Source organism: Lutra lutra, chromosome 10 (assembly GCF_902655055.1).
Source record: "Lutra lutra chromosome 10, mLutLut1.2, whole genome shotgun sequence".
In the NCBI taxonomy this organism is placed as follows: Eukaryota; Metazoa; Chordata; class Mammalia; order Carnivora; family Mustelidae; genus Lutra; species Lutra lutra.
Window position 1 is genome coordinate 27,802,034 of NC_062287.1, and position 23,961 is coordinate 27,825,994.

The 23,961-nt window shown below is 39.3% G+C and overlaps 1 protein-coding gene across 1 annotated transcript in view; it reads right to left on the reverse strand.

The window, feature by feature from the left end:
• Window positions 1–23,961, reverse strand: part of OPCML (opioid binding protein/cell adhesion molecule like) — a 1,116,407-nt gene that overhangs the window by 236,837 nt on the left and 855,609 nt on the right. The window contains 1 exon segment of the mRNA XM_047693689.1: window positions 3,735–3,967. Coding sequence (XP_047549645.1) covers window positions 3,735–3,967 — 233 coding nt within the window.

Below are 23,961 nucleotides of genomic sequence, written 5' to 3' on the forward strand. Positions count from 1 at the left end.
TATGCCCCACACAGCGTGCTATGTGCTGGGAATAGATATATAAACTGTGGTCCCTGCTGTTGTGTAGGAAGAGTTGATCTCAAAAATCTTACCTGCTCACCTTCTAAAAGATTCATGATGAATCTCAAATATAACTCATCTGATCCTGAGTTACACCTTAGCTCTATAGGACCTGTGTAATATCTGTGCCTTCCTTATCCCTAAACCTAGCAAGACTAATGCTTTCCCATCCTAGTGGCACAGGATCCTAATTCCATAATTACTAGCCAGGTCTTCAACCTTTCCCCAGACTCAAAAAATGTAGGTGATATCCTTTTAATCCTTCCTCTTTCAAGGAATTAAGATTAATCCTCCCAATTTCCTTTGGACACTATCTCCTGGAGGAAACTTCTCCATCTCCATAGGTAGACCTACAGCCCACTCAAGTCCCAGCTTTTCAGTGATGGTAGTAACATATTCCCTATTATTCAGGCTTCTCTCCACTCAGTCCATCCCATAAAGGACTGTCAGGTTGATTTTCCTACCTGACTAATCTGAATCCACAGCAACATTTCTCTCTTGCTCTGGATTTTCTTAAAACCTAGGTACATAGTCTAGGTCACATTATCATACATAGTCACATGGGGCTTTAAAATTATCTCCTCCATGGCCAAGATGTGTCTTGAGAATCAGTGATAATTTTTTTTTAAAACAAACACAGCTTCTCTCACAGAAAACTTGGAAATTAATCCCATCAGATATGTGGCAAAGGCCACCGTATAAAACAGCAAAGGACAGGCTCCGAGGTTAGTGACAGAGTGTGTCTGAGTTCCTCACACTGCAGCAGCAGGGAGCAACAAAGCCAGGACCCTGTGGGATTGCTCTCCCTTCTGCTAATGGCACTTGGTTGGCAGAAGTGATGAGATTCTAGCATCCTCAAATGGACAGAAAATAAATAAACACCCTTCTCTCTCTCTCTCTCTTTCTCTCTCTAAACAGACAAGTTGCAGCTCGGAAATTTTTCAGTTTTTCTCATTGCAAAATCAATACCCATCAGCAGTTTGAAATTAAAGGCAAGATTAGACCTCAGTTTTATACATGCCTTATTGTATTCCAAAAGCTTTCTACTCAGTCAAATAAATCTTCTTTAAGAGGATTAGGAAACTTTCATTATCTTTATCTAACCTGAACTAACACTAAGTCTGAAAAATTAATCTATAGACTGGACAAAAGCCAATAGGTGCTGGGAAGAAGGAGGACTCTTGGACTTCTTTCTAATTGAGCAGTGGGGTCTCTGCTTCCACCTACTAGAAATTCAACTGGTTTCCAAAGGAAGAACAAGTCGCTCCATTGCTAAACAAGTCAGAAGATAATGCAGCTCCTTGCGTGCCTTCCTTTTACCTCTCAGTAAATGGAAAGATCCATCTGCTAAGTGTTCCAAGGGAAGGTTGTCTCCTTTCACCTCCACCTTTCTTGATCTTCTGCATTGGATTTCACAGGCCACCTCAGCCACCCAGAGCTACAACAGTCACTTGACCTGAAATGTAGAGACTGTGAGGAACTGACCTCTGAAATTGAAGTCACTCCACTGCTCTGCTCTTGCCTGTTCTCAGACTCTTTCTGACCCAAGCCTATGAGACCCACAGGGAGACCCCACTGACTTCCATATCCATCCCAAGGAATTGCTCCAAGGGCCTTATGAAGCACAATATCCCTGAAGCTCTGCATCACTAGCTCTTTATGGCCTGTATTGACTTTGACATGCTTACACAATCTGTCTTATTTCCTGAAAAGTGATAGCCTTGTTCTGTTTGAGTCTGTTTCTGTACAGTGCCTGACAGTTCTTTTTTATTTCAGTGTTGCATTTCCTGAATTTGAAGATAACTTTGCTGTCAAGGCCACGAAGGTGCCACGGAGGCGTTACTTCCAATGCTGAGAATTTCAGCTCCTCTGGAGCCAAGCCCAGGTGGCAGGCGGGGTAGTGAGAACTCACACCCCCTTGTTTTCTGCACCCCAGGAACTTTCAACAGACATTCCAGCTCATCTCAGATAACTGATCTCACCAAGTGCCTCTACCAGCCTCTGAGAAGAAGCAACAGACATGACAGTTGTCTTTATCTCCAGATGGTAAGCCGTCTTGTAGCTCCAAAGCAGTGATCATCACCAAGCCATACCCCTGGGTGGACATGTATGGAGAATGGAAACAGTGAAGTGTACAGACATCTGTCATATGCAGGCTGATGTGGGCGTCTGAAAGCCCTCAGGGATGAGAGAAGGGCTGGAAGGCTGAACTGAGATTGGGCTTCAAGCAATATGGCAGCACCAGGGTCTGAATGGGGAACAGAGCTGCAGCAGACTGATCTCTGGTCTGGAACAAGCTGTTACAAATGGCCCCACAGAGCTAGAGACCTGGTAAAGAGCTCTTCTAGCCAAAACAAAAGGATATCTATCCTGAATTCTACAAGTGACTAAAGTATTAAAAAAAAACACTAATCTATACTCAAACTCTCCATGAAACCAACAGAAATGAGAAAAATTATATTCTTTAGTAAAGCAAGGGTGAGGGGATCCACATGAACTAAGCCAAGATGCCACACACATTTCACAAATTGAAAAAAGAAGAAAAAGTTGAATCTACTGCAGATGGGATCTAATAAAAGGCACTTACTAAAGACTGAATCATACCCAGGGACTCCTTCAAACACTGAGAGCTCAGTGTTTGACTCCAACAGGTCAGTAGTGGAAACTGTGAGAAAAGTCTACCCAACCCTTTCCTTTAGTGGAGGAAGGCTATGGCACGGGGGGTGGGAAGTAGTCTCCTTAGCACTTCATTGCTACCATGAGTCAATACCTGACAGAAACTGCTTTACATGGTGATGGGGGGGATGGGGGAGTGATGTTAGTCAGGACAGTTTAAAATAAGTCCATTTGTATTGCTGCCTTATTTTAAAATGGCTCCCAAATTCTCCCAGCTGTTATTTGAATGTATTTTTAATTCTTAATAATAGTTGATATCTGGGAATCTGACATTTCTCAGCCTTATTTTTTTCCCTACATTGTGAAATCCTAATGAAAAGCTATTGAATAATATGCTTGGGTCCACTGACACAGATTTTTTTAAAGGGAGAATGCAGGAGGATGTTAGAAAACATCTCTCCTTTCAAAAAATTATATTAATGTATTTCTGACATTGACCTGGAGATAGCATTTTGACTAATATCCTTCCTAATCTTGGCTCCATTGTGAGGCTAAATAGATGCAAAGATCCAGTGTCCATGCCAGGGAGGACTTGACCACAGCACCCAGAACCCCTTCTGGAACATGCACACCCAACAACCATCTGAAAAGTCACAAGGCACATAACTTCACATCAATGTTATTAACCTCTTATTATTAAATAATCTTATGAAAGGTAATTAAAAGGCACAGAGAATGGTAATGACTCTATTTTTTAGTATTTCTTGTCCAACTCCAGAGTACTAAATAACTTAATAAAGTTTAACCAGCACATGCCAAGCAACTTATTAATAAGAACAGAAGGACCAGAGATAAAATTGAGAAACTGTGAAGATATTCAGTACTTAGTCAAGAACCCAGCAGATGGGAAGGAATCCAAAACATAACACTCAAACTTGGGGATCCATAGAGGAAAATGTTTTTCATGTCTTCACACATGAGTAAAAGCCAAGTATGAGATTATGCTTCCCTTCCATCATTGACAGGACCTCTAACCCCCAGATCTAGCTGTGACTCACCTTGCACTATGAGGTGGACCCGGGAAGTTTTAGGGTGGTTGTCTGTCTGCACAGAGCAGGTGTATGGGCCTTCATCATACACATCCACGTTCTGGATCATGATGCTGTACTGGGTTGGAGTGTTGACCAGGATGATCACACGAGGGTCTATGGACCACTTGTCATTCCCAGCATAGAGGATGGTGCTACGGTTTAGCCAGGCCACCCGGGTGACTCGGTCATCTATGGTACACCTGTAAGTGAGGGGTGTGGAGAAAGGAGAGGAGGCGTGTGGGGGAAGAGGGGAGGAAAAGGGGAAGGGAAACATTGAGAAAGGGAAGTGGGGAGGGAGGAAGAGAGTGTTGAGAGATTGTATTAGAAATGTCGTTGCTATATTTTGAAGACTAAATGAAACAACATAACCCAATGTTAAAAGAAACAATCAATTATTGATGAAACCTCCTAAATATAGGGTAACAGTGGCCTGAATCATCTTGAAGAACTGATGATATAAAATCATTCCTATTTGATTTAGGAACATATTATGTGAATATCTTTGCTGTATATTTGCTTTCCATCTTATTTTCCCCCCTAGGCTTATATGAAAATTAGTTTATATTTCTTGAGTACATTTACCACATTGTGGGAGAGGTGGCCCAGGGACATAGGGGAGAGAAAAGTAGATCAGTATTCAAATAAGGTCACAGATAATCCAAAAAGCAAATACCTAACCTGCTGTTAGTCAAAAAGTGAACATATTTACTGCCAACCCTCCCTGGTATCCATAATCTCCTTGTACCCCTAAGCTACCCAAAGTCTGCAAACTATGATTTATAACACGGATTGATAAAATTCACCTTAGAAACCCAACAATTTTTGAGGAAGTCAGGGCTACCTCTAAAAATGTCAGCAGAAAGAATAAGAAAGTGGTCAGTTAGTGTTCCTTTTCCCTCTTACCCCCCCCTCCAAGAGAATAATATAGCTGATGTCACCTTGGACATCATCAGGGTAAAGAGCTAACCTCTATTCCCTCATAACCTCACATCCATTCTTCCCTACAACTGGAAACAATGGAATTTCTTTTTTGGTGGCATATGACTTGCAGTCTTTCAAGTTTAATGCAGAAACAAATACACCTGCTGGTCAGAAAGAAAATTTGCATATGTGCATCATGATCCTATAATCTGTGAAAAGAAAAGAAAAGAAAAGAAAAGAAAAGAAAAGAAAAGAAAAGAAAAGAAAAGAGGGGCACCTGGGTGACTCAATAGGTTAAGTGTCTGATTCTTGGTTTCAGCTCAGGTCGTAATCTCAGGGTAATAAGATTGATCCCCCCATGGGGCTCTGTGCTGGGCATGGAGCTTGCTTAGTCCTTCTGCCTGTCCCCACTGCTCACTGTCTCTCTCTCTCTTTCTTAAAAAAAAAAAAAAAGAAAAGAAAGAAAAGAAAAGAAAAAGGAAAGGAAAGGAAAGAAAGAGAAAGAAAGAAAAAGAAAATAGAAGGGAATCCCTTATAAATGTGGATTGCAAAGATGGGTGTAGTTAAAGGCCCTAGATACTCCCACCTGCCACTTGTTGCTTTAGTCTGAACCTGAGTTGCAGCATCTGGGCAAATAGGAAAGTACAATTATACCTGTGCCGCTCTCTGCAGACATCCTAGCAAAGAGGTATGAGGCCCACCTTAGGACACAAGGAACATGAATCCAGCACCTCCACATGAGAAAACAGAAAAAAACGTTGCCATATCTCACCAAATCTGATTCCTTTTTTAAAAAAAGATTTTATTTATTTGACAGAGAGAGAGATCACAAGTAGGCAGAGAGGCAGGCAGAGAAAGAGAGGAGGAAGCAGGCTCCCTGCTGAGCAGAAAGCCTGCTGCTGGCCTTGATCCCAGGCCCCTGAGATCATGACCTGAGCCGAAGGCAGCGGCTTAATCCACTGAGCCACCCAGGCGTCCCTCTGATCCCATTTTGACTGAAAGCAGAGAGCCTTCTGACAAGGCTCAGGGGATGAGAGCACCAAGGACGCTGGCAATAAAGGAGAGATCAAGCACATTTGAACATACTGTTTTCCCTTAACAATGTGGTCATCCTGAATGGCCATAGGAGCAGAATAATACTGAAGCACTAAAATAACAATTTCTGTTGAAAGAGGAAAAGTGTGAACCACCTGGGTGGCTCAGTCATTTGGTGGCTGCCTTTGGCTCAGGCCATGATCCCAGGATCCTGGGATCAAGCCCCACGTCGGGCTCCCTGCTCAGCAAGAAGCTTGCTTCTCCCTCTCCTACTACCCCTGCTTGTGTTCCCTCTCTCCCATGTCAATCTCTGTCAAATAAATAAAATAAAATCTTAAAAAAAAAAAGAAGAAGAAGAGAAAGGGGATAGCACTCAGTTTAGCAAAATACTCTCCCTGGTTGGTATGGCACACAGAAATAATACTAGCTTCCAATCACAGAAATATTATGCATAAGTCCACCTGTCAGTCAGCAGGTCCTGGCAACCTTGGGGTTAGGCTGATAATTAGATAGTTTCAAAGGACAAGAAGAAATTTTTCTCTTCTAACTTTTATTTGCTTTCAAACTACAAAAATGTAGTAAGCATGATTAAACATGTTAACAAACGAGGCCCTTAATTTGGTAACATTCTGGCTACTTCTTCCACATCTCACTCCTTACATACGTATATTCACATATGTAAAGACTGTGTTGAATTATTTACCTAAAATAGAATCATACACTAACATTCCTAGAATCAGTTTGTTTGTTTGTCTCTTTGCTTTTTAACTTGACACAAGACATCTCTGAACACCAGTAGTTTTGGGGCCAACCTTATTTGCCATTAGAATATGATAATTCAAGTATTATTGAGTGACTGCCACCTTCACAGGTGTGTCATGGTGATTAAAAAAAAAAAATGAAGCCATGCTGTTTTCTCCATATCCTGCAACTCTAGCTTCAGTCTCTATGTAGTTTTTTTCCTTCTCTAGCAACTTTCTATTTCCTTTATGAAGATCAAAAAGCCTTAAAGAAACTGCCCCACTCTACATTTCCAAAAGCATTTATTAGCAGGAACCAAAAAAAAAAAAAAAAAAAAAAGATAAGTTCATTCACTTACTCTCAGTTGCAAATGATTGATAAGGGTTAGTGTGCAACCTTTCTTTATGATAGCTGTGTTTTCATAAACACCAAATCCCTGTTTGAGTAACTCCTAACAATGAAGTGCTAATTGTGCAATGCCAGGAACTGGCAAGCTTAGAAGTGGATGGTAAATTGGGACAGAGTAAAGAGAGTCACCTTCTAATCCTCAGGACCACACAAACTCAGGTGACAAGGTACAAACACATATTGTTGCTTTCATTTTGGTAAATTATGTAACCTCTTTCACATTTTTAAGTTCATATAATTTTTAAAATCTAAATTAAAAGGATACATTACTGGCCTGTGGAGAATATTCAGATTTAAAGTTAAACTGTCACAATATTCCTTTATATATCCTTTTTTTTTTTCAATAAAATTAAAATGCAATAGTGATTTGATTATCTAGTTTCAAAATTTATGAACAAGCTCTTCTTAATTAGTCATAAAATGGGCATTGTTCCTTTTTAAAACCTTAACTTTTGTGTTTCCAATATGTCCTCTGTAGGATTTTATCTTTATGTAGTATTTCAGGCTTAAAAATCTTCTATTGAGGGGTGCCTGGGTGGCTCAGTGGGTTAAAGCCTCTGCCTTCAGCTCAGGTCATGGTCCCAGTGTCCTGGGATCGAGCCCCACATCGGGCTCTCTGCTCAGCGGGGAACCTGCCTCCTCCTCTCTCTCTCTGCCTGCCTCTCTGCCTACTTGTGATCTCTATCTGTCAAATAAAAAAAAAAAAAATCTTCTATTGATTAGCTCTCATATTTATTTGCAAATATATAGAGAGAGATTGAAATTGAGATTTCTTTTATGTCCTGTGATCATAAAGCTCTGAGTAATACTATCTTCTTTTAGAATGAGTTATCATTACAAGGACAATATCGATAAAACAATATAAATATATTGTCCATGTTTTTAAGTATAATTAAACATAAAAAGTAAAGTTTTACTGGAAATCTAGTACTTAATGGGGTAGATGAAACTTTTTAAAATTGTACCTTGAATAAATACCATTGCTGCTAGAATGAGATAGAGCTCAGGACCCATTTGATTCCTATTTTTGTTTGAGAAAAACCTAGTTCACATAAGCAAGGGAGAATCTTGTATAGCAGTGCCACTCAATTCTTTGAACCCCTTCCAAGATGTGTGCCAACAATCACACAGTAATACAGCTTCAAAAATTATTTTAATGATCTCACAGCTGACAATTCAATTAGTTCCTTCTTCAATTTCTTTCAAAGCAATGACTTGAAAAATACCTGACTTGCAAAAGGCTTTGTAACTCAGTATTAAATTTATTCAATTTCACAATATCTGGACAGTATACTGCTAACATTTTACCGGGTCTTATCAAATGACTATTAAATATACGTTTCTCTTTTACTTAGAAGCACGTAGTTTAACCCAATAGAGCCAGAAAGGTAGGTAAAACTGAATGCTGTTTATTTTAATAGGCCAAATCACATTGTCCTCTGCCAGAAGACACCCCTTTCTTTCTCTCTCTCTAATTATTCCAAGATAGAGAAGGCATCGCTTTGCCATGAATTTATTACAAATATATGATTCTGCTTCCTTTTGGGGGGCCCCCTTCCAAGAGAAGCCCTTTTTTTTTTTTTTTTTTTTTTTTGAGAATAGTTGGATGGTGTGAATGACAATGAAAGTAAAGGTAAATTATTTCCTGGACAACTTAGAAAGTGGGAACCGTCCGAAAGGAGAACCAGAATTACAATTTAATTTCAAGCATCTTCTCAGGCAGACTGATTTAGGAAATCTAAGATCCTGAATGCATTCTCTTAAAACTTTCATTGTGCTCCATGAAACAAGAAGAAACCAGAGAGGAAGACAAACCATAAGAGACTCTTAATCTCAGGAAACAAACTGAGGGTTGCTGGAGGGGAGAGGGGTAGGAGGGATAGGGTGGCTGGGTGATGGACATTGGTGAGGGTATGTGCTATGGTGAGCGTTGTGAATTGTGAAAGACTGATGAATCCCAGACCTGTACTCCTAAACAAATAATACAATATAAGTTAATTAAAACAAAACAAAACAAAACAAAGCAAAACAAGGTCTTATGACCTACAACTGCAAGTTGGAGTGCATGGAATTTGGCTCAAATTACCAGGGGTTTTTCCAGGGACTGACTTTAAAATAGGTCAGTTAAAATCTATCCTCCAGAGGCAAAACATACTCTCAGTGCCCTGCCACACAGCCCTTGGAAAGCCTTGTGTACTCCTTGGGTAGGCATACCCTAGACATGTCTATGGCCCAAATTACCTGCTCTTGAACCTGGGCCTCATTAGTGAGCATAGGGGCTAAATGGATAAATCTATCTCTCTGAATGGGAGAGAGCTGGTTCATTGAATCTGTAAAGTCCTAGAACCTAAAGAATGATAAAGACACTTGTGAGAATAATGGCGTTGTTTGAGGGACAAGAAAGAAACATAACAGGGAATAGTAGGAAGAAGAATTCAGAGAAGAATTTTTTTTAAAAAATGTTTAAGTGCTCTTCCAAACCTGGCTCCTTCCCTGCCGTTTATGACTGTGTTGGACTCTCACTAACCAGAAGCCCACAGAGAAGAAATTTTCATGTTAAATAAGGGTATCCAGGAAGAAAGTTAAGAAACATTAATGACAACTTTCTAATTTCTTGAAAACTCTTTTAAGTCTCTCAAATTCTTACTTTTAAACAAACGCTATCTAGTGCTCCTTGATAAGATAGAACTCATTATAACTCTACTGTAATGTCTAAAATTACATAGTACTTATAGTTACCTAGGACAGTTTAAGAACTTTCCATGTATTAAATCACCTGATCCTCATAACTACCCTTTGAGACACACTCTATTACTATCACACTTTAGAGATAAAAAACTGAGATGCAGAGGGCTCAGGACTCTAACAGCTGGTACAACTGGAGCAGGGAATTTAGACCTAGGCAGTCTAGTATAGAATTCCTGCACTTAAGAGTTGTGGTCTTCAGGGGCACCTGGGTGGCTCAGTGGGTTAAGCCTCTGCCTTCGGCTCAGGTCATGATTCCAGGATCCTGGGATAGAGCCCCACATCAGGCTCTCTGCTCAGCGGGGAGCCTGCTTCCTCCTCTCTCTCTGCCTGCCTCTCTGCCTACTTGTGATCTCTCTCTGTCAAATAAATAAATAAAATCTTAAAAAAAAAAAGCGGCGGGGGGAAGCGCCTGGGTGGCTCAGTGGGTTAAACCTCTGTCTTCAGCTCAGGTCATGACCTCAGGGTCCTGGGATCGAGCCCCGCATCGGGCTCTCTGCTGAGCGGGGAGTCTGCTTCCCCCTCTGTCTCTCTGCCTGCCTCTCTGTCTACTTGTGATCTCTCTCTCTCTGTCAAATAAATAAATAAAATCTTTAAAAAAAAAAAAAAGTTGTGGTCTTCTCCTTGAGAAGAAAGTGCTTGTGTCTCAAGAATCCAAGTAATAAGGCCAGCACGAGTTGGTTGGCATTATCTAACCATTTTCCCACAAATTTATGGAACTTAGTATTTTTTTTTTTTTCATAAGAGACAAAATAGCTTAGAAGAAGAGGACAGATACTTGGAAATGACTTCTGTACATTCTTAAACCACCTCTAGCTATTTGTGAAGAATGGAAATACTCAGAAAGGTCAAAGAAATGCCCAAAAAAAACATTGGAGGAAAGGAATCTTGCAGACAAAGTTGTCATTTCTGACTCTACTGATTATGGGACATGGGATTAAGATGCAGAGTCATTTTGCTTTGTTTTCGAGGAGGAGGTACAGATAAAGGAAATCCATGTTTTCAAGCAGTGGTTCTCAAACTTCATTCTGCATTGGATTCACTCGGAGAGCTCTTTGAAACACAGATTGCTGAGTCCAGCTCCCAAGTGCTTCTGATTCAGTGGGTTGGAAGTGGGCTGAGAATCTGCACGTTTAAGTTCCCAGGTGAAGTCCATGCTGCTGGTCTGGGGACTTCTCTTTAAGAACCACTGCCTTCAAGAAACCAGACAAGAGACAAGTTGGAATTTAATCAAAATAATAAAATCTTCCTAAAAAGTGAAGTCAGCCAGCTTTAAGGTTTTTGTCTGTGTTCTTCATGTTTGCTTTTGTTTTTATATTTTGCTTCTTAAAATACAATATAAAAAACTACCATGATTCACATTACAGATATTTAATCAATATTTAATGTATACTAGACAATGTTCCAGGAACTGAGAATGCTGGCTGGCAAACAGACAAAGGTTATGGGCCTTGAAGCCATGTCCAGTGAGACAATGAAAGCATATAAGTAAATAAGCATCTTAGTTTCAGAGAATGGCAAGGAGTAAAAGCAAATCAGGTTAAGAAATGGTGAATGCCATGGGGCCTGGGAGCATATCTGAGACAGAGGGGTCAGGAAATGATCTCTGGGACCTGCATACTAGATGCTGAAGTTTTTACAATCTTAAATATGAATGCAATCTAATGCATGTCTGAAAATCACGTCTAACTTAAAATAGAAGTCACATCTCAATTATATTCACAAATAGCTGCAAGAACATTTAGATATTATGGATAACTAGAGAACAAGTAATCAATTAATTAATTAATGGGAACAAGTATTATATTATTTATTCATTTATTTAAGAGAGAGTACATGGGTACAGGAGCACAGATGGATGGGGCAGAGAGAGCTTTATGTTCCACGCTCTGCTTGAGCCTGACACAGGGCTCAATCCCATGACCCTGAGATCACAACCTGAGCCAAAACCAAAAGTTGGAGGCCCAACCGACTGTGCCAACCAGGTGTCCCAAGAACAAGTATTTTAAACTATGTATTTGGTTTAAATCTCTCCTGCATGGTTAACTATGTAAATGTTAGTGTTCAGAGAATTGAAAACTGGCATTTTTAGAAACTGAAGTTAACCAGAAAGTGTCTACCCTTTTTAGTGGGATAATACCTAAAATACCTTGCATACCTCTCTGTCTTAATGAGTAGACAGTAGTGAATCGAGTTTAACATCTAATACAAATGCATCATTCTAAACCTCCACTCACTCTTTTTTAAATGCAATGTTAATTTAGAATATCCTGGACTTCTTTATTGAAGGTACAACATTGGATTTTTTTACCCACTTGGGTTATATATACCACATGGACCAGAACCATGTCAGTGGTCTTTGTTTTATCACCAGCCCCTCCCAGAGTCCATCTGGCATCTATCATTAGGTGATCAGTACATATTTATAATGATCAAAAGTGAGACAATATTTTTCAAACTGGTATCAAAAGAACCCACAAAGATTATAGATAATGATGTGGTATTATATATTTTAATGTTGCTATGAGAGTAGATTTTAAATGTTTTCACTACAAATAAGACATGTTAATTATGGGATGGGATGGAGGTGTTAGCTTTTGCTAGGTGGTAATCATTTGCAATAAATAAGTGCATCAAATCAACATGTTGTTCACCTCAAACTTAAAAATATTATATGCCACTTATATCTCAATAAAGCTTGGGGGAAAAAAAGAACCTATAGAAGGTGAAGTAGATATCCTCGGAGATATTTGTATGTGTGCATGTCTCTGTAAGTTAGGCACACATACACAGCATCCATGGGCTGTTTACTTCTATTTTTTAATTTAGTTTTTTCATTTGTAAAATATTCTGAAAAAAGTAATATATTCTGCAAGTGGTGACCACAATTAGATTTAAATGTTCAGATTTGTGTCTATTATTACAATGGTATCAAAGAGTAATTCTTCTGTTGCCTCAGGCTAATGAGAAAATACAGAGGTGGACTTAGGGTTCAGCAGTACATTTCTGCCAAGGAAAGCTAAAGGATGCCAGGGTCCACAATAGTAACAAAGATTCTCTAAAGTTGAAATGAAATGATGTGCAGAGAGAATTCATATGGGACGTACTGAAGTCAAAACCGATGCTCTGACAGCAGTCAATACCATATTCACATTGCAACATGGAAATTAATTTTAATAAAACATCATCTGCTCCATTAAATTAATGTTGTTAATTTTAGTGGTTGTATATGCATGTGATTTATAATTTTAGATTTTAGAGTCATGTGAATGTTTAAAGGTTAAGGGATTTATACCTAATTATATAGATAGATAGATAGATATGTTTATTTATTTATTTGTTTGTTTGTTTGTTTATTTTTACATAATGTTACTACTGGGAATCCCTGAAACCTTGTCTCTGTCTATGCATGTCCCCTGTCTTTAAAATGACCTTCTAGGGGCACCTGAGTGGCTCAGTTGGTTAAGCAACTGCCTTTGGCTCAGGTCATGATCCTGGAGTCCTGGGATCGAGTCCCACATCGGGCTCTCTGCTCAGCAGGAAGTCTCCTTCTCCCTCTGACCCTCCCCTTCTTGTGCTCTCTCTCTCTCTCTCATTCTTTCTCCCTCTCTCAAATAAATAAAATCTTTGAAAATAAAATAAAATAAAATAAAATAAAATGGCCTTCTAGAGAATACTCAATTTAAGAAATGCTGATAAAGATGACAGAGTTGAATGGTAAAGTTCCAATATGCATTTTCCTTGAATTTCCTTTTTCAAATTTTTGTTTTTGCTTTTGAATATCCTTGCCCTTTTATATAAATTGAGTTAATTGAATATTGGTTAGGAACCTTACATGCATCAAAACATATTAATAATACCAGTTTGAAAAATAGAAGGAAGAACTTGCTTTAGAAAATTCAAAGACCAATGACAAATGAATTTTTTAAAGGAAAGGAAAAGAGGCAAACCAAAATGAAATATTTGCAGCTCAATTCCAGGGTATTCTAAATTGCACAAAGCTGTTCTCCTGGGCAGCTTTAACTACTCAGTTATTTCCTGAGTTACAAATACAGCCAACTCTAGAGCATCAACAAGGACCCTAAATTATGTAAGGGAAAACTTTATGATTCAGATAGTTGAAAAATTCAACGAGAGTAATAACTCTGCTAGAGCTAATATTTGCTGATAATGTATTGGTGGAGAATATACATGAAAGCTTCTGCAGAAGAGTTGGGGGGGATTATTGCTCCTTCGATAGGGTCCAGTATGGAAATATTTCAGTCCAGCACAAGATTGACTTTGAAGGCTGACAGATACATGACACCTGCAGATTGTCCCTAATTGGAAGATGGTGCCACACTAACAATATCTGGAGGTGGGGAGTTACATTAATACATAGAAAGAGTGCATGAATTTGTTTGTGTGCATGTGTGTATGTGTGTAAGTGGGGTGTCATCCAGAGAAATTGAAAAAATATATATACAAATGCATGCAAAATTGGGCCCTTGAGAAAAGTGAGCACTTCAAACCAAACTAAGGAAGTGTGTGGTATCCTGAAAATGGTGTCACCTGAAGCAGAAAATCAGCTTCAGGATGATGATGTGTTGTGGTTTCAGCCATGACCGATGATATATGAGTCCATCAGAACAGTGCTCATTGTGTCCCCAAGCAAGCAAGGGGAGCTTCCCTTCCCCACAAGCACAATGAGGGCTCTACTGAATGTAGAGAGCAACTTCACACACCTCACCACCCAAGTGAGGCAACCAGGCAGAAGGCAGTTCAGAACAGAGCATCTGATAGAATGAAAGAAAATGAAGAGAATGATTTATGTGGAAAGATGGCTCTGCAGAGAGGTGAAATTGCTTACACTCACAAAGGGGGTTAAACAGCATGGCTGTGGGAGGAGAGAGGAGGAGAATTCCTATCATGGCAGCAGAAGGCAAAGCATAAGGTAGCTAAACGTAATTATGAAGAGGAAGGGTCTGCAGAAAGGTAAGAGGAAGCTCTCTGAACAAAATAATGAATGATTGAGCTGGCTTCTTCCTGGACTTCAAAATATTCTGTAAATTCACAGTATATTGGGAAGATAAGTATATTGGTTTCCTAATAGGACACACAGGTAAGGCCAAAATAAAAATGGCAGCTGAAACCATCAAAAGAGACCAGTGCCTGCCTTCAAGATTCTTATGATCTTAGGTGAATGATAGAATACAAGAGGATTAAAGAGATACTCTTCACATGCATGGACATAATAAAAAGTGTAAATTCACCCATTCATAAATATTTATTAAGTACTTACTAAGTGGCAGACACTTGACTAGGCCATGTCTCTGCCCTCACGGTATTTTCAGATGGCGGAAGAAATAGGCAATCAATAAACCGTGAGAACACTTGTATACTTACTACAAACTGAACTGGGATGGTTGCTGGGACAGTCCCATGAACCAGGCATGGCATGGGAAACCCTGGTTAGATACACAGTATAGAAATGGGCCTTTCTTAACAATTAGCCTAAGGTTGAACACTGAGACAGAACACCAGTCACACGTGCTGGGTACAGAGAGCATTTTAGATGGAGGAGAGGGAAGATGTGTAGGCTCTGAGAAAAAGGTTGATTCAGGTAAGGAACAGAATGGATGCTACAGTGGCCCAAGCAAGGAAGATGGGAAAATGGGTAGATTCCTTGAGACTGGGACATACACATATCTACTGTAAAAAGTCTGTATTTTACTCTAGCTGTCATGGGGGAATCCTTGAATATGTTTATGTGGAGGTATGCCATAATCTAAGTGATGCCTTTTATAAGAAAATGCTAGACTTCCATGGAAGAATGAACTGTAGCAGGACAGGATGCAAAAGAACTACTGGATCCCTGTAGATATGAGAGAGAAGTCATGTGGATCCACTTGTGGCTGGGATCCACAGCCCAAGGAAGGGGTAATGGAGCCATAAATGAAGAAAGGGAGTAAGGCATGAATGGACAGTGAAGTGTGTTGAAAATATTTGCACCCAACACTTCCAAGAATGTTGGCAGCAAAGGTAGAAAGACAAATAGAGCCATCAAGGACATGAGGGTCTTCTGAGGTTTTTATTTTGTTTTTGTTTGTTAGTTTGTTTCTTTTAAGACTAGAAATACTTGGGAACTTATTCATTTTATAAATATTTACTGAACACCTATTGGGTGCCAGGAATTGTCAAATTTTTATATGCCCACAAATTACCTATACATCTTATTAATTTAGTGGATCTGGTTGAGGACCAGCATTCTGCATTTCCAACAATTTCTGTAATTATACTGATGTGCTAGGGACCACACTCCACACAGCCCAATTTTAGGTACTATAGATGCAACTGTGAATAAGACAATGACCTTCTTACATTCCAATATATAAGTATATGGTGATGAGGCTGGTCTTATTGAATGGGAAAATTGAGGATGCTAAAGAAAGGGGAAAACAGAGAAAAATAACTATAAAGTTGAAAAACTACAGATCTAGAACCCATGAAAAAAGGATGCTTCATCTGTTGACTCCTAGGAGAAGAAAAAAAAAAATAATGGAAACACAGGAGCGGTTTGTGGATCTGGTCATAGGAAAATAAGGAGGCTACTGAGTGATGGTTTCTATTTTCTCTGAAGGAGAGGGCAAAATTATCAGCTGAAAGTAAATGGGACAGTAGGAGATAGGGGAAGGAGGATGCAAGACAAAGTGAAATAGCTATTTGCTATTATGAATAGCTATTGCAGAAAATGAGAGCAAAATTACCGGGGAATTCTACTAGTTACACAGGTTGTGCTGAGCTCCATTTGTAGTTACACCACAATACTCTGCCAGCTTTGAAGAGATTCTCCAGCACTTCCCTGCTGTAGGCACAGAGAGTGGTTACTTTGGTTCATCCAGTGTTGGAGTATGCCAGATGGGTGAGAGAGAAGAAGCTGAGGATTAAAGGAACTGAAAAATAATTGAGTGAATAAAGAAGAAGATAATGGGTTAATGGATAGAGAGAACCAGGTGGGTTCAACGCACTGGGAGACTTAATAAGGTCTTTGAATAAATGAGCTGGAATGAAAGAGAGTGTACATGAGAGAAAGGAGGAATATTTGGTGATCTTGCAACCGTGACCTTTGTCAATGAGGGATTAAACTAACTTTGAGGCCAGGTGGATCATCTAGGTGGCTCTTAACAATATTGAGAAGGATGGTGGGAGTCAGGAGCTCTTTTACGAGCCTCAGTGACATATGTAAACCGAGCATTGTAGACACAGTATATTATGATGTTAAAGAGAGGGCCCTGGGATCAGACATATAAGGGCTTTGCTACTTACTAGCTGATAACCTAGAATAAGCCTTTTGTTTAACCATTCAGAACATTATTTTCCAATCTGTGAAGTAGGATGAACGTATTTACTTCACAGCATTATTTGATATTATTATGAGTCTGAATGAAGTAATACCTGTGCAAGAGTCAGAATTGTACCTGGCAAATAAGAAGCATTCTGTAAACAGAGACTGCTCTATTGCTACTGTCAAAGAGTTCTCTTGCTTCATTTGGAAAACTATAATTTAACTTTTATTATCTGGGAGTGTCTGCTAATTTAGCCAAGGGATATAGAATCCATTTGCTTATTACTTTCTAAGGCGTTCTGAAGCCTTCTCTTTCTGTATTTTCAAATCCGCAAAGAATGGTGTTTGCTTTAGGGTTTTTTGAACCCAGTTTCAAAACAGGTCATTCTGCTGGCTAACAGATCAGGAGTAACATGGGATTTACATTAGAAACATTACTTAGCAAATCAATCCAGTGCATTTCCAGTTTACCTCTAGATTCCTTCACTTCTAACAAGGTCTTCCTTCTTTTCTGAAAATTTCTCATTCCAGAAGTATCCTGTACATGACCGAAGCACAGCTGTACAATAGGATTTTATTTCCCTCTAAGGTTTATTTTCTCAGCTATAGCCACTGAGACAACTTTAACTTTGTATTTTTATCAGGCCTTGTCCACAGTGTGTTGACACAGTAGTTGATGGGCTAGTTTCTAGATTGATGACCAGTGGTTGGAAAATGCTGTATTTCTAAAAATACATAATTGAAAGATCAATCAATACAATTGTGCACACCTGCAAGAGAATTCAGTTGGCTCAGAGTCTCCCTGTAGCTCATGTGGTGGTGTCCTTGTCTCGGGCAGCCTCATTGTGTAAACAGGCCAACCTCTGGTCTAGAAGAACCAGATACTAGAGCAGACTGAAGCAGGCAAGCTGTGGAATTGCTGCAGGACAAGAGAGTGGTGGCTCCTGAGGTCAGGATCACAGTTGAATGGGTTGTTTCAGGTCAGGAGCTTCAGGGCAACGCATTCAGTTCTTTTAAGAGATATTTACTGCCCAGATACTGCGGGACACTGAGGAAAAGTGAATAATTATTCGAAAGGTTTCACTTCCAGCCCAAGGACACACCATTAGCTGGTACAGGAGTTTTCCAGAGTCAGTAGTAAGTATGAATCTTAAGATAGATGAAGATCAAGCACAGATTTTTGAAAGGGTCTCTCCCCAGAATTGGGCACTGGGCCAGTAATCAGTGCATGGTCATCTCCCAGTCAGAATCACTGTGTGACTCTGGGATGCCTTCTTTATTCACCTTCCTCATTGCAACTTTATTTTAAAAGTACCTAAGGCATACAGCATAAGGCCAAGCCGTTTCAGAAGCAAAGAGCCCTTGGGTGAAGAAGCAAAGTGTCTTTTAAGATAAGAATGGTAAAGTCACTCCTTTCCTATCACCCAGCCCCATGTCCCTTGCCCTTCTGGTTCTTGTCAATGGTGTAGAATTCCATGTGGAGTTGTAAAAGGCAATGAGGGCTTTTGCTCTCACACCTGCCTGCTTGTCAGAGACAGCTGTTTCAGAGGCTGCCCTGCAGTTGGTCAGGGATGCCTTGAGAAGCTACCCAGAACAGTTCATGTTATTTATTTGTTGCCTGGCTCCCACTCCAGTGTCCCTTCCTCCACATCCTGAACAGCTTTAAAACCCAGCCTCCCAATTTGTTCATTATAGTTGGCAAAAGAGGTGAGCAAGATGAAATTAAAATGTTTCCCAAGCACACACCATTTTAATTCCATTCAATAGATTATCCTGACATATTTACTCACGGCCATGTCTGTCTCAGTATCATCCATGGAAAAGTATAAATTAAAATTTTAAATTAAAAGCAGAGAGTCTGGGGAGCTTGATATCTTTTTGAAGAATGGAGCAAGTCAGCCACAGGCTCCCAACATGAGTATCGTGGGAGCAACGACTCTGGCAAGGCAGAAATTACAGCCCACGGATTTCCCTGCAAATACCTTCCCACATATAATGTAAGGGATCACAGAATCCCAAAGATAGGCAAAACCTCAAAGGTCATTCTTCTTTTTCCAGAATTGTGCATAAACAAACTTTTGCCCTTCTGGGCTCAGGTGAAACTTACCAGAAACTGCTAAAGGACTGACTTATTTATGAAACCAAAAAATGCTGGAAACTGATGAGCTTCTATGCTATCCTATAGGATTTCAGTGTAATACAGTGGTTAAGAGAATAAATATTTTAATAAGAGGTATATTAATTTCATCACAGGACTAGAATTTACTAAACTCCTGATCCTTTATGAGCAATTAGTTTTCTATTATATAAAGTGGAAATAATATTTAAAATCATAGATTTTGGTGAAAATTATGTAAAGAATTCCTTTACTATCATCACCATCTGAGTTCATAGTAGTTAATAAATGTTTGGGATTATATTTCTGTAATTACTCAAAACTAAAGAATAATGGTACTCCAAACATAGTAATTTTGACTTTCCCTTAGAGCTCATTTTCCAATATATAAAACTGACAAATGTCAGTTATAAAGTTTGGAAAATTAAATAGGGAGTCCACCTTTTTGGATATCAGCCCGTAGACCATGCTGTCTCAAGTTCAGACGTAGAGATTGTGGCTTCACGGCCAACTCGAAGGCCAATACGTTTGTTTGATTCATCTTGTGCCATCCTAAACAGACTACACATCTGAATAAAAGTTTATTTGAGTTTCTAAAAATAAAACCCTCATTAAACAGACAGATGGGCAGGGACAGATGGAGGATGAGGGATGGGAAGTGATACTTTTTCCAATGCTTCTCCATTCTTACAAGTCTTCTCCTGTAGAATGTCAACTCTGCCTGTTTAAAAATATATGCCATATATTTTTAATAAGCCAATCATATTTTCCAGAATAGTGGCTTGTTTTATATAATGGCTTGTTTTATATAATGAACTCCCCTTGGGGGGGAAAAAATAAAATAAAATAGCAGGCAGACAAACTATTTCCTTGGGCCATGCGAGACCCAGAGAGAGCCACTCCTTAAGGGCAATAAAGTCACAGGATTAACTTTTGCAAATGGTTCTTGTGCAGGCCCCCAGAGTTGCTGCTTTTAATTTTTGTCAGCTAGAATTCTGTGCCACAAGTTGCCAGTCTGGGACAAAGAGGGTAGTTGTCAATCCTGGGACTCTCTGGATTTCTTAGAAGAAACCAAAAGAATAGGAGTCTGACCTGAAAACAACCTGAATTTCTCTGGCCCTCCCCCGTTTTACTCATGTGTTAAGCAAAGAGCAGAAACATGTATGCAATCTTCCAAACACTTGTGCAAAACACTTCTGCAAAACACTTGTGCAGAACACCAATACAGGCTGTGCTTACAGAGCTCAGTATAAAGGAGAGTCTTCTCACTGACATTTGTTACTTAGAGAATTTGAGAAGGTATGCCATGAAAACACAATTATTTATTCATCATTATGTGGAAAGGCTGAGTTTCCTTACCAAGGATTTTAAATAAATAAATGGATAGAGAAATAAAAAGAGAAGCAGAAGAAGGAGGGAGAAAAGAAGGAAAAGGGGGAAAAATGAGAAAAAAAGAAACAAAAAGAGAAAGAGAAAAAAAAGAATAAATCTGTAGATTGGCTGAAAACATATATAAATAATTTACTTTATATTTTTCAGTCAATGGATGTGCCTTCTTAATTGTGTTCTATTCAGGTGAATATTGAAAATAATTTTTCACTTTCTGAGCACATACTGACTAAGGACCCCAGTTATTTTTGACAATTCCTTTATAATATTTCATTACCTGGCACCCAACAGTTCTGCTCTTAAAACCCAACCTTCCACTCTCCTTGCCATCAGTGGTCCTAGGCATCCCACTCTCCTCTTATCACACCCCTCACCTAGCACAAGTCTTAGATAGGCCACCTGTCCGAGAGAGTTTTCTTTCACTCAAATTAACTGTGGGAAAGCAAGCACAGTCTGGTTAAGTTAAGCCCTAGGGGATTCCAGCAGAGTGGAGAATTACTCCTGTCTCAGTTCATTATAATGAATAATAAAGAGATACTTACATGTGCTTTTTGGTAAATTATTCATCTTGTGCACTGAAGAATCAGGGCAGTAATACGTAAGGGAGACAACTGGTGCATTTGGGTTCCTATAAATACTCAGACTAATGCATATCCAAAGGCCCATCTCCTCCCCTCATTAAGGACTAGGTAGTTGGGGATCTTGGAAATAAGAGACTTAAATCAGACACTTCCACCTCCGTCTTTGTTCTGTGTGTGCAGCTCCCCGTAAAGCTGAAGCTGTTTATAACATATTTGTTATTTTATTGTAGCTCCAAAGTCCCTTGAAGCAACCTGAGGAGCTCAGCAGGACCTCCGCTTTGCTTTCTGCAGCCAACGTCAGGAGGTAATTAGGATACTGAGAATTGTTTCCAAGCCAATAAAGTTCCTCCAGGGCCCTGTACCCACCATGTTCACCAAAGCCCTGATTCTTATCTACTAAGAATAGACCCAACCTGTCCTGAGGAAGACAACATATGTAGGTTGGTGCTTCACTGCTTCCTAGTAGATTTAACTCTCACTGTTTTTTGTTCATGCTTAGAAGCAAACAGGCTGAGACATTCTGAAAATTCTCACTCTCAAGAGTTTTGCCATCACTTGTGTGCCAAATGAACACTTCTCCTTCATACAACAAAAGATTTTGCTCTTTCTGTGCCTTCATATGTTCATCTTTAGAAAATAAAAAAAGTCCTAATTGTCATGTGTCCTCATGATACTTTCAATTATTCATACTATTAATAATATAGTTAATGTTTTAAGCTCACAAGTTGCCTTTTGCACAAGACACTTGCCTTTGTTCCCTAGTGAAGGATTCCATCCTTTCCTAGACTGGGACCAGCTAATCCTTAGAGGACATGGACAAGGCTCAGAATTTAAGCTCATAAATAAAAACAAAACAAAATAAGAAAATAGCTGCTGCTGCTGCTGCTGCTGATGATGATGATGACAGTGGTGATGAAATAGTAAAACATACAGGGAAAAATAAACCAAAGAGAGATGGGGTGGGTGGGATATCAAATATTGGAAAATATCTATATGACTGTTTTCAAAACCCAGGGAAGAAACCAACTAAGAGTAATTTGTAAGCGGGAAGAGTCAAGAACCTGACCAAGAGTTCTAGGTGACACTGATGAACAAGAGACCATATTAAGCAACTCAACTAAATGCAGGTTTATTAGGTTTATTCATGCTACAGTGGGGGCTAGAGAAAATAAGAGGAACCTGTTTTAAAAGGCAGAGAATGTCCTCAGAGGGAAGTCAGATCTGCTTGACCATTAGATATTGGGAACTATGATGGAGACAGGAAAAAACACTTGTCACTAACCATTTAGAACTTTACAAGGGAGAATTTTCCCAACCATACTTTCCTACCTTATGATGACTTGTCAAAACAGAGTTCTTAAATTTTCCCAGAAAAAGAATTTGGCCTAAAAACTTAGTACTATTACAAGTATGAGTCCAAAAGGAAGTGGTCTCTGTAATTCTGTAAAGCTTCATTGTATTCCTCCCCGCTCCCTTCCTGCCTCCCTTCCTTCCTTCCTTTCCTACTACCTCTCCCTCCTCCTCTCTCTCTCTCTCTCTCCCCTCTTCCCTCTCAACAATTAGCAATTTATCCTAAGGCATTCCTTTATCTGTGCTACTTACTTCTACCCTTTTCCAATTGACCGGTATTATGAAAATCTATATTGTAAGCATACAGGCAGTATATCGGTAAAGAGACTTCTTCAAAGTGTTTAGATAAAGCATACAAGCTCTGACAAAGCTAGATAATAAACCAGGCCAGGAGGTTTTCTCTTGAAGGAATCTAATTAAGAACAAAGGCAAATGTACATTAACATTCTCCTCAAGGCATCACATTCACCTCTGAAGAAATTTTATTGTTGTAAATCCAAAAGAGAAACCTTAGTGTCAGAGCAAAGATGGGGAGCAGAAGCATAGATAGCAAGAGAGGCTTGTAATTTTGCTGTGAGTGGAAGGGCCATCTAGGGAACGGAAATTCAAAAGCTTCTGAAACATTTAAATTTGCAGGAAGCTAAGCCAGGCCCAACAGATGGCCTGGAGGAAACCTGGCATCATAGTTCAAGGCTGAACTTTTTTGGCAGGGGGATAGCCCCAGTGAATAATCAGACTTATTTTGTTTTGTATTTTTTAAATGGAAAATAGGCCAGTTTAAGTTGATGATCTCTTGACAAAGATGAAAAATCTCCCCAAATCCATGTGTATACTCTAGGAGGCCCAAGGTGGGGTAGCCTTTGCCTTTTAAAATCAAATTAATTTCAAAAACACTTTTTGATAACTTAAGGGGTAATAATGGCTGCTTTTTTATTAAAGTTTATTACATTCTTAAGATCATAATACTTCTGAGTAAAATTTTTCACTTTATATAGATGATTCAGGAAGCTTATGAAAAGGAGTTTATTAAACCAACAAGGAGCTCATTCTTATGTGGACTGGCTGGGTTTTGAAAGACTTTCTTATACTGAGTTGCAATCTATCTCTCTAGTGCCTATCCACTGGTCCTAGTTCTCACCCTTGTTACACAAATAAATCCTGTACTTCTTCCCTATGGTGTTCCTTCATGAAGATGAAAGAAATTATGTTATTCACTCTAAGTTATTTCATTTTGAAGTTAAGCTTTTTCTATTTAGATTTTAAAATAAGCTACTACTCCTATGTCATTTATTGTGTGTAGATTAAACAATATTCTTCAAGAAGAGAGACCAAACTAGTCCACTAACAACACAGGGACCAAACTCTGCCCACAAAAGGCAAAGAGAGCCAACACAGACTGGACTGAGGCAAAAGCAGCTCAGCCACAACAGTATCATGTACACAACACACATAGGAGACACTTTAAGTGTCAGATTCTGGTGAACAGGGGACACTGTACTGCAGGGCATTACAGGACTTCTTCTTCATAGGGCCACTACTTTCAAGAGCAGGAGACAAAGCTGACTTTCTTAACATATAGAAACA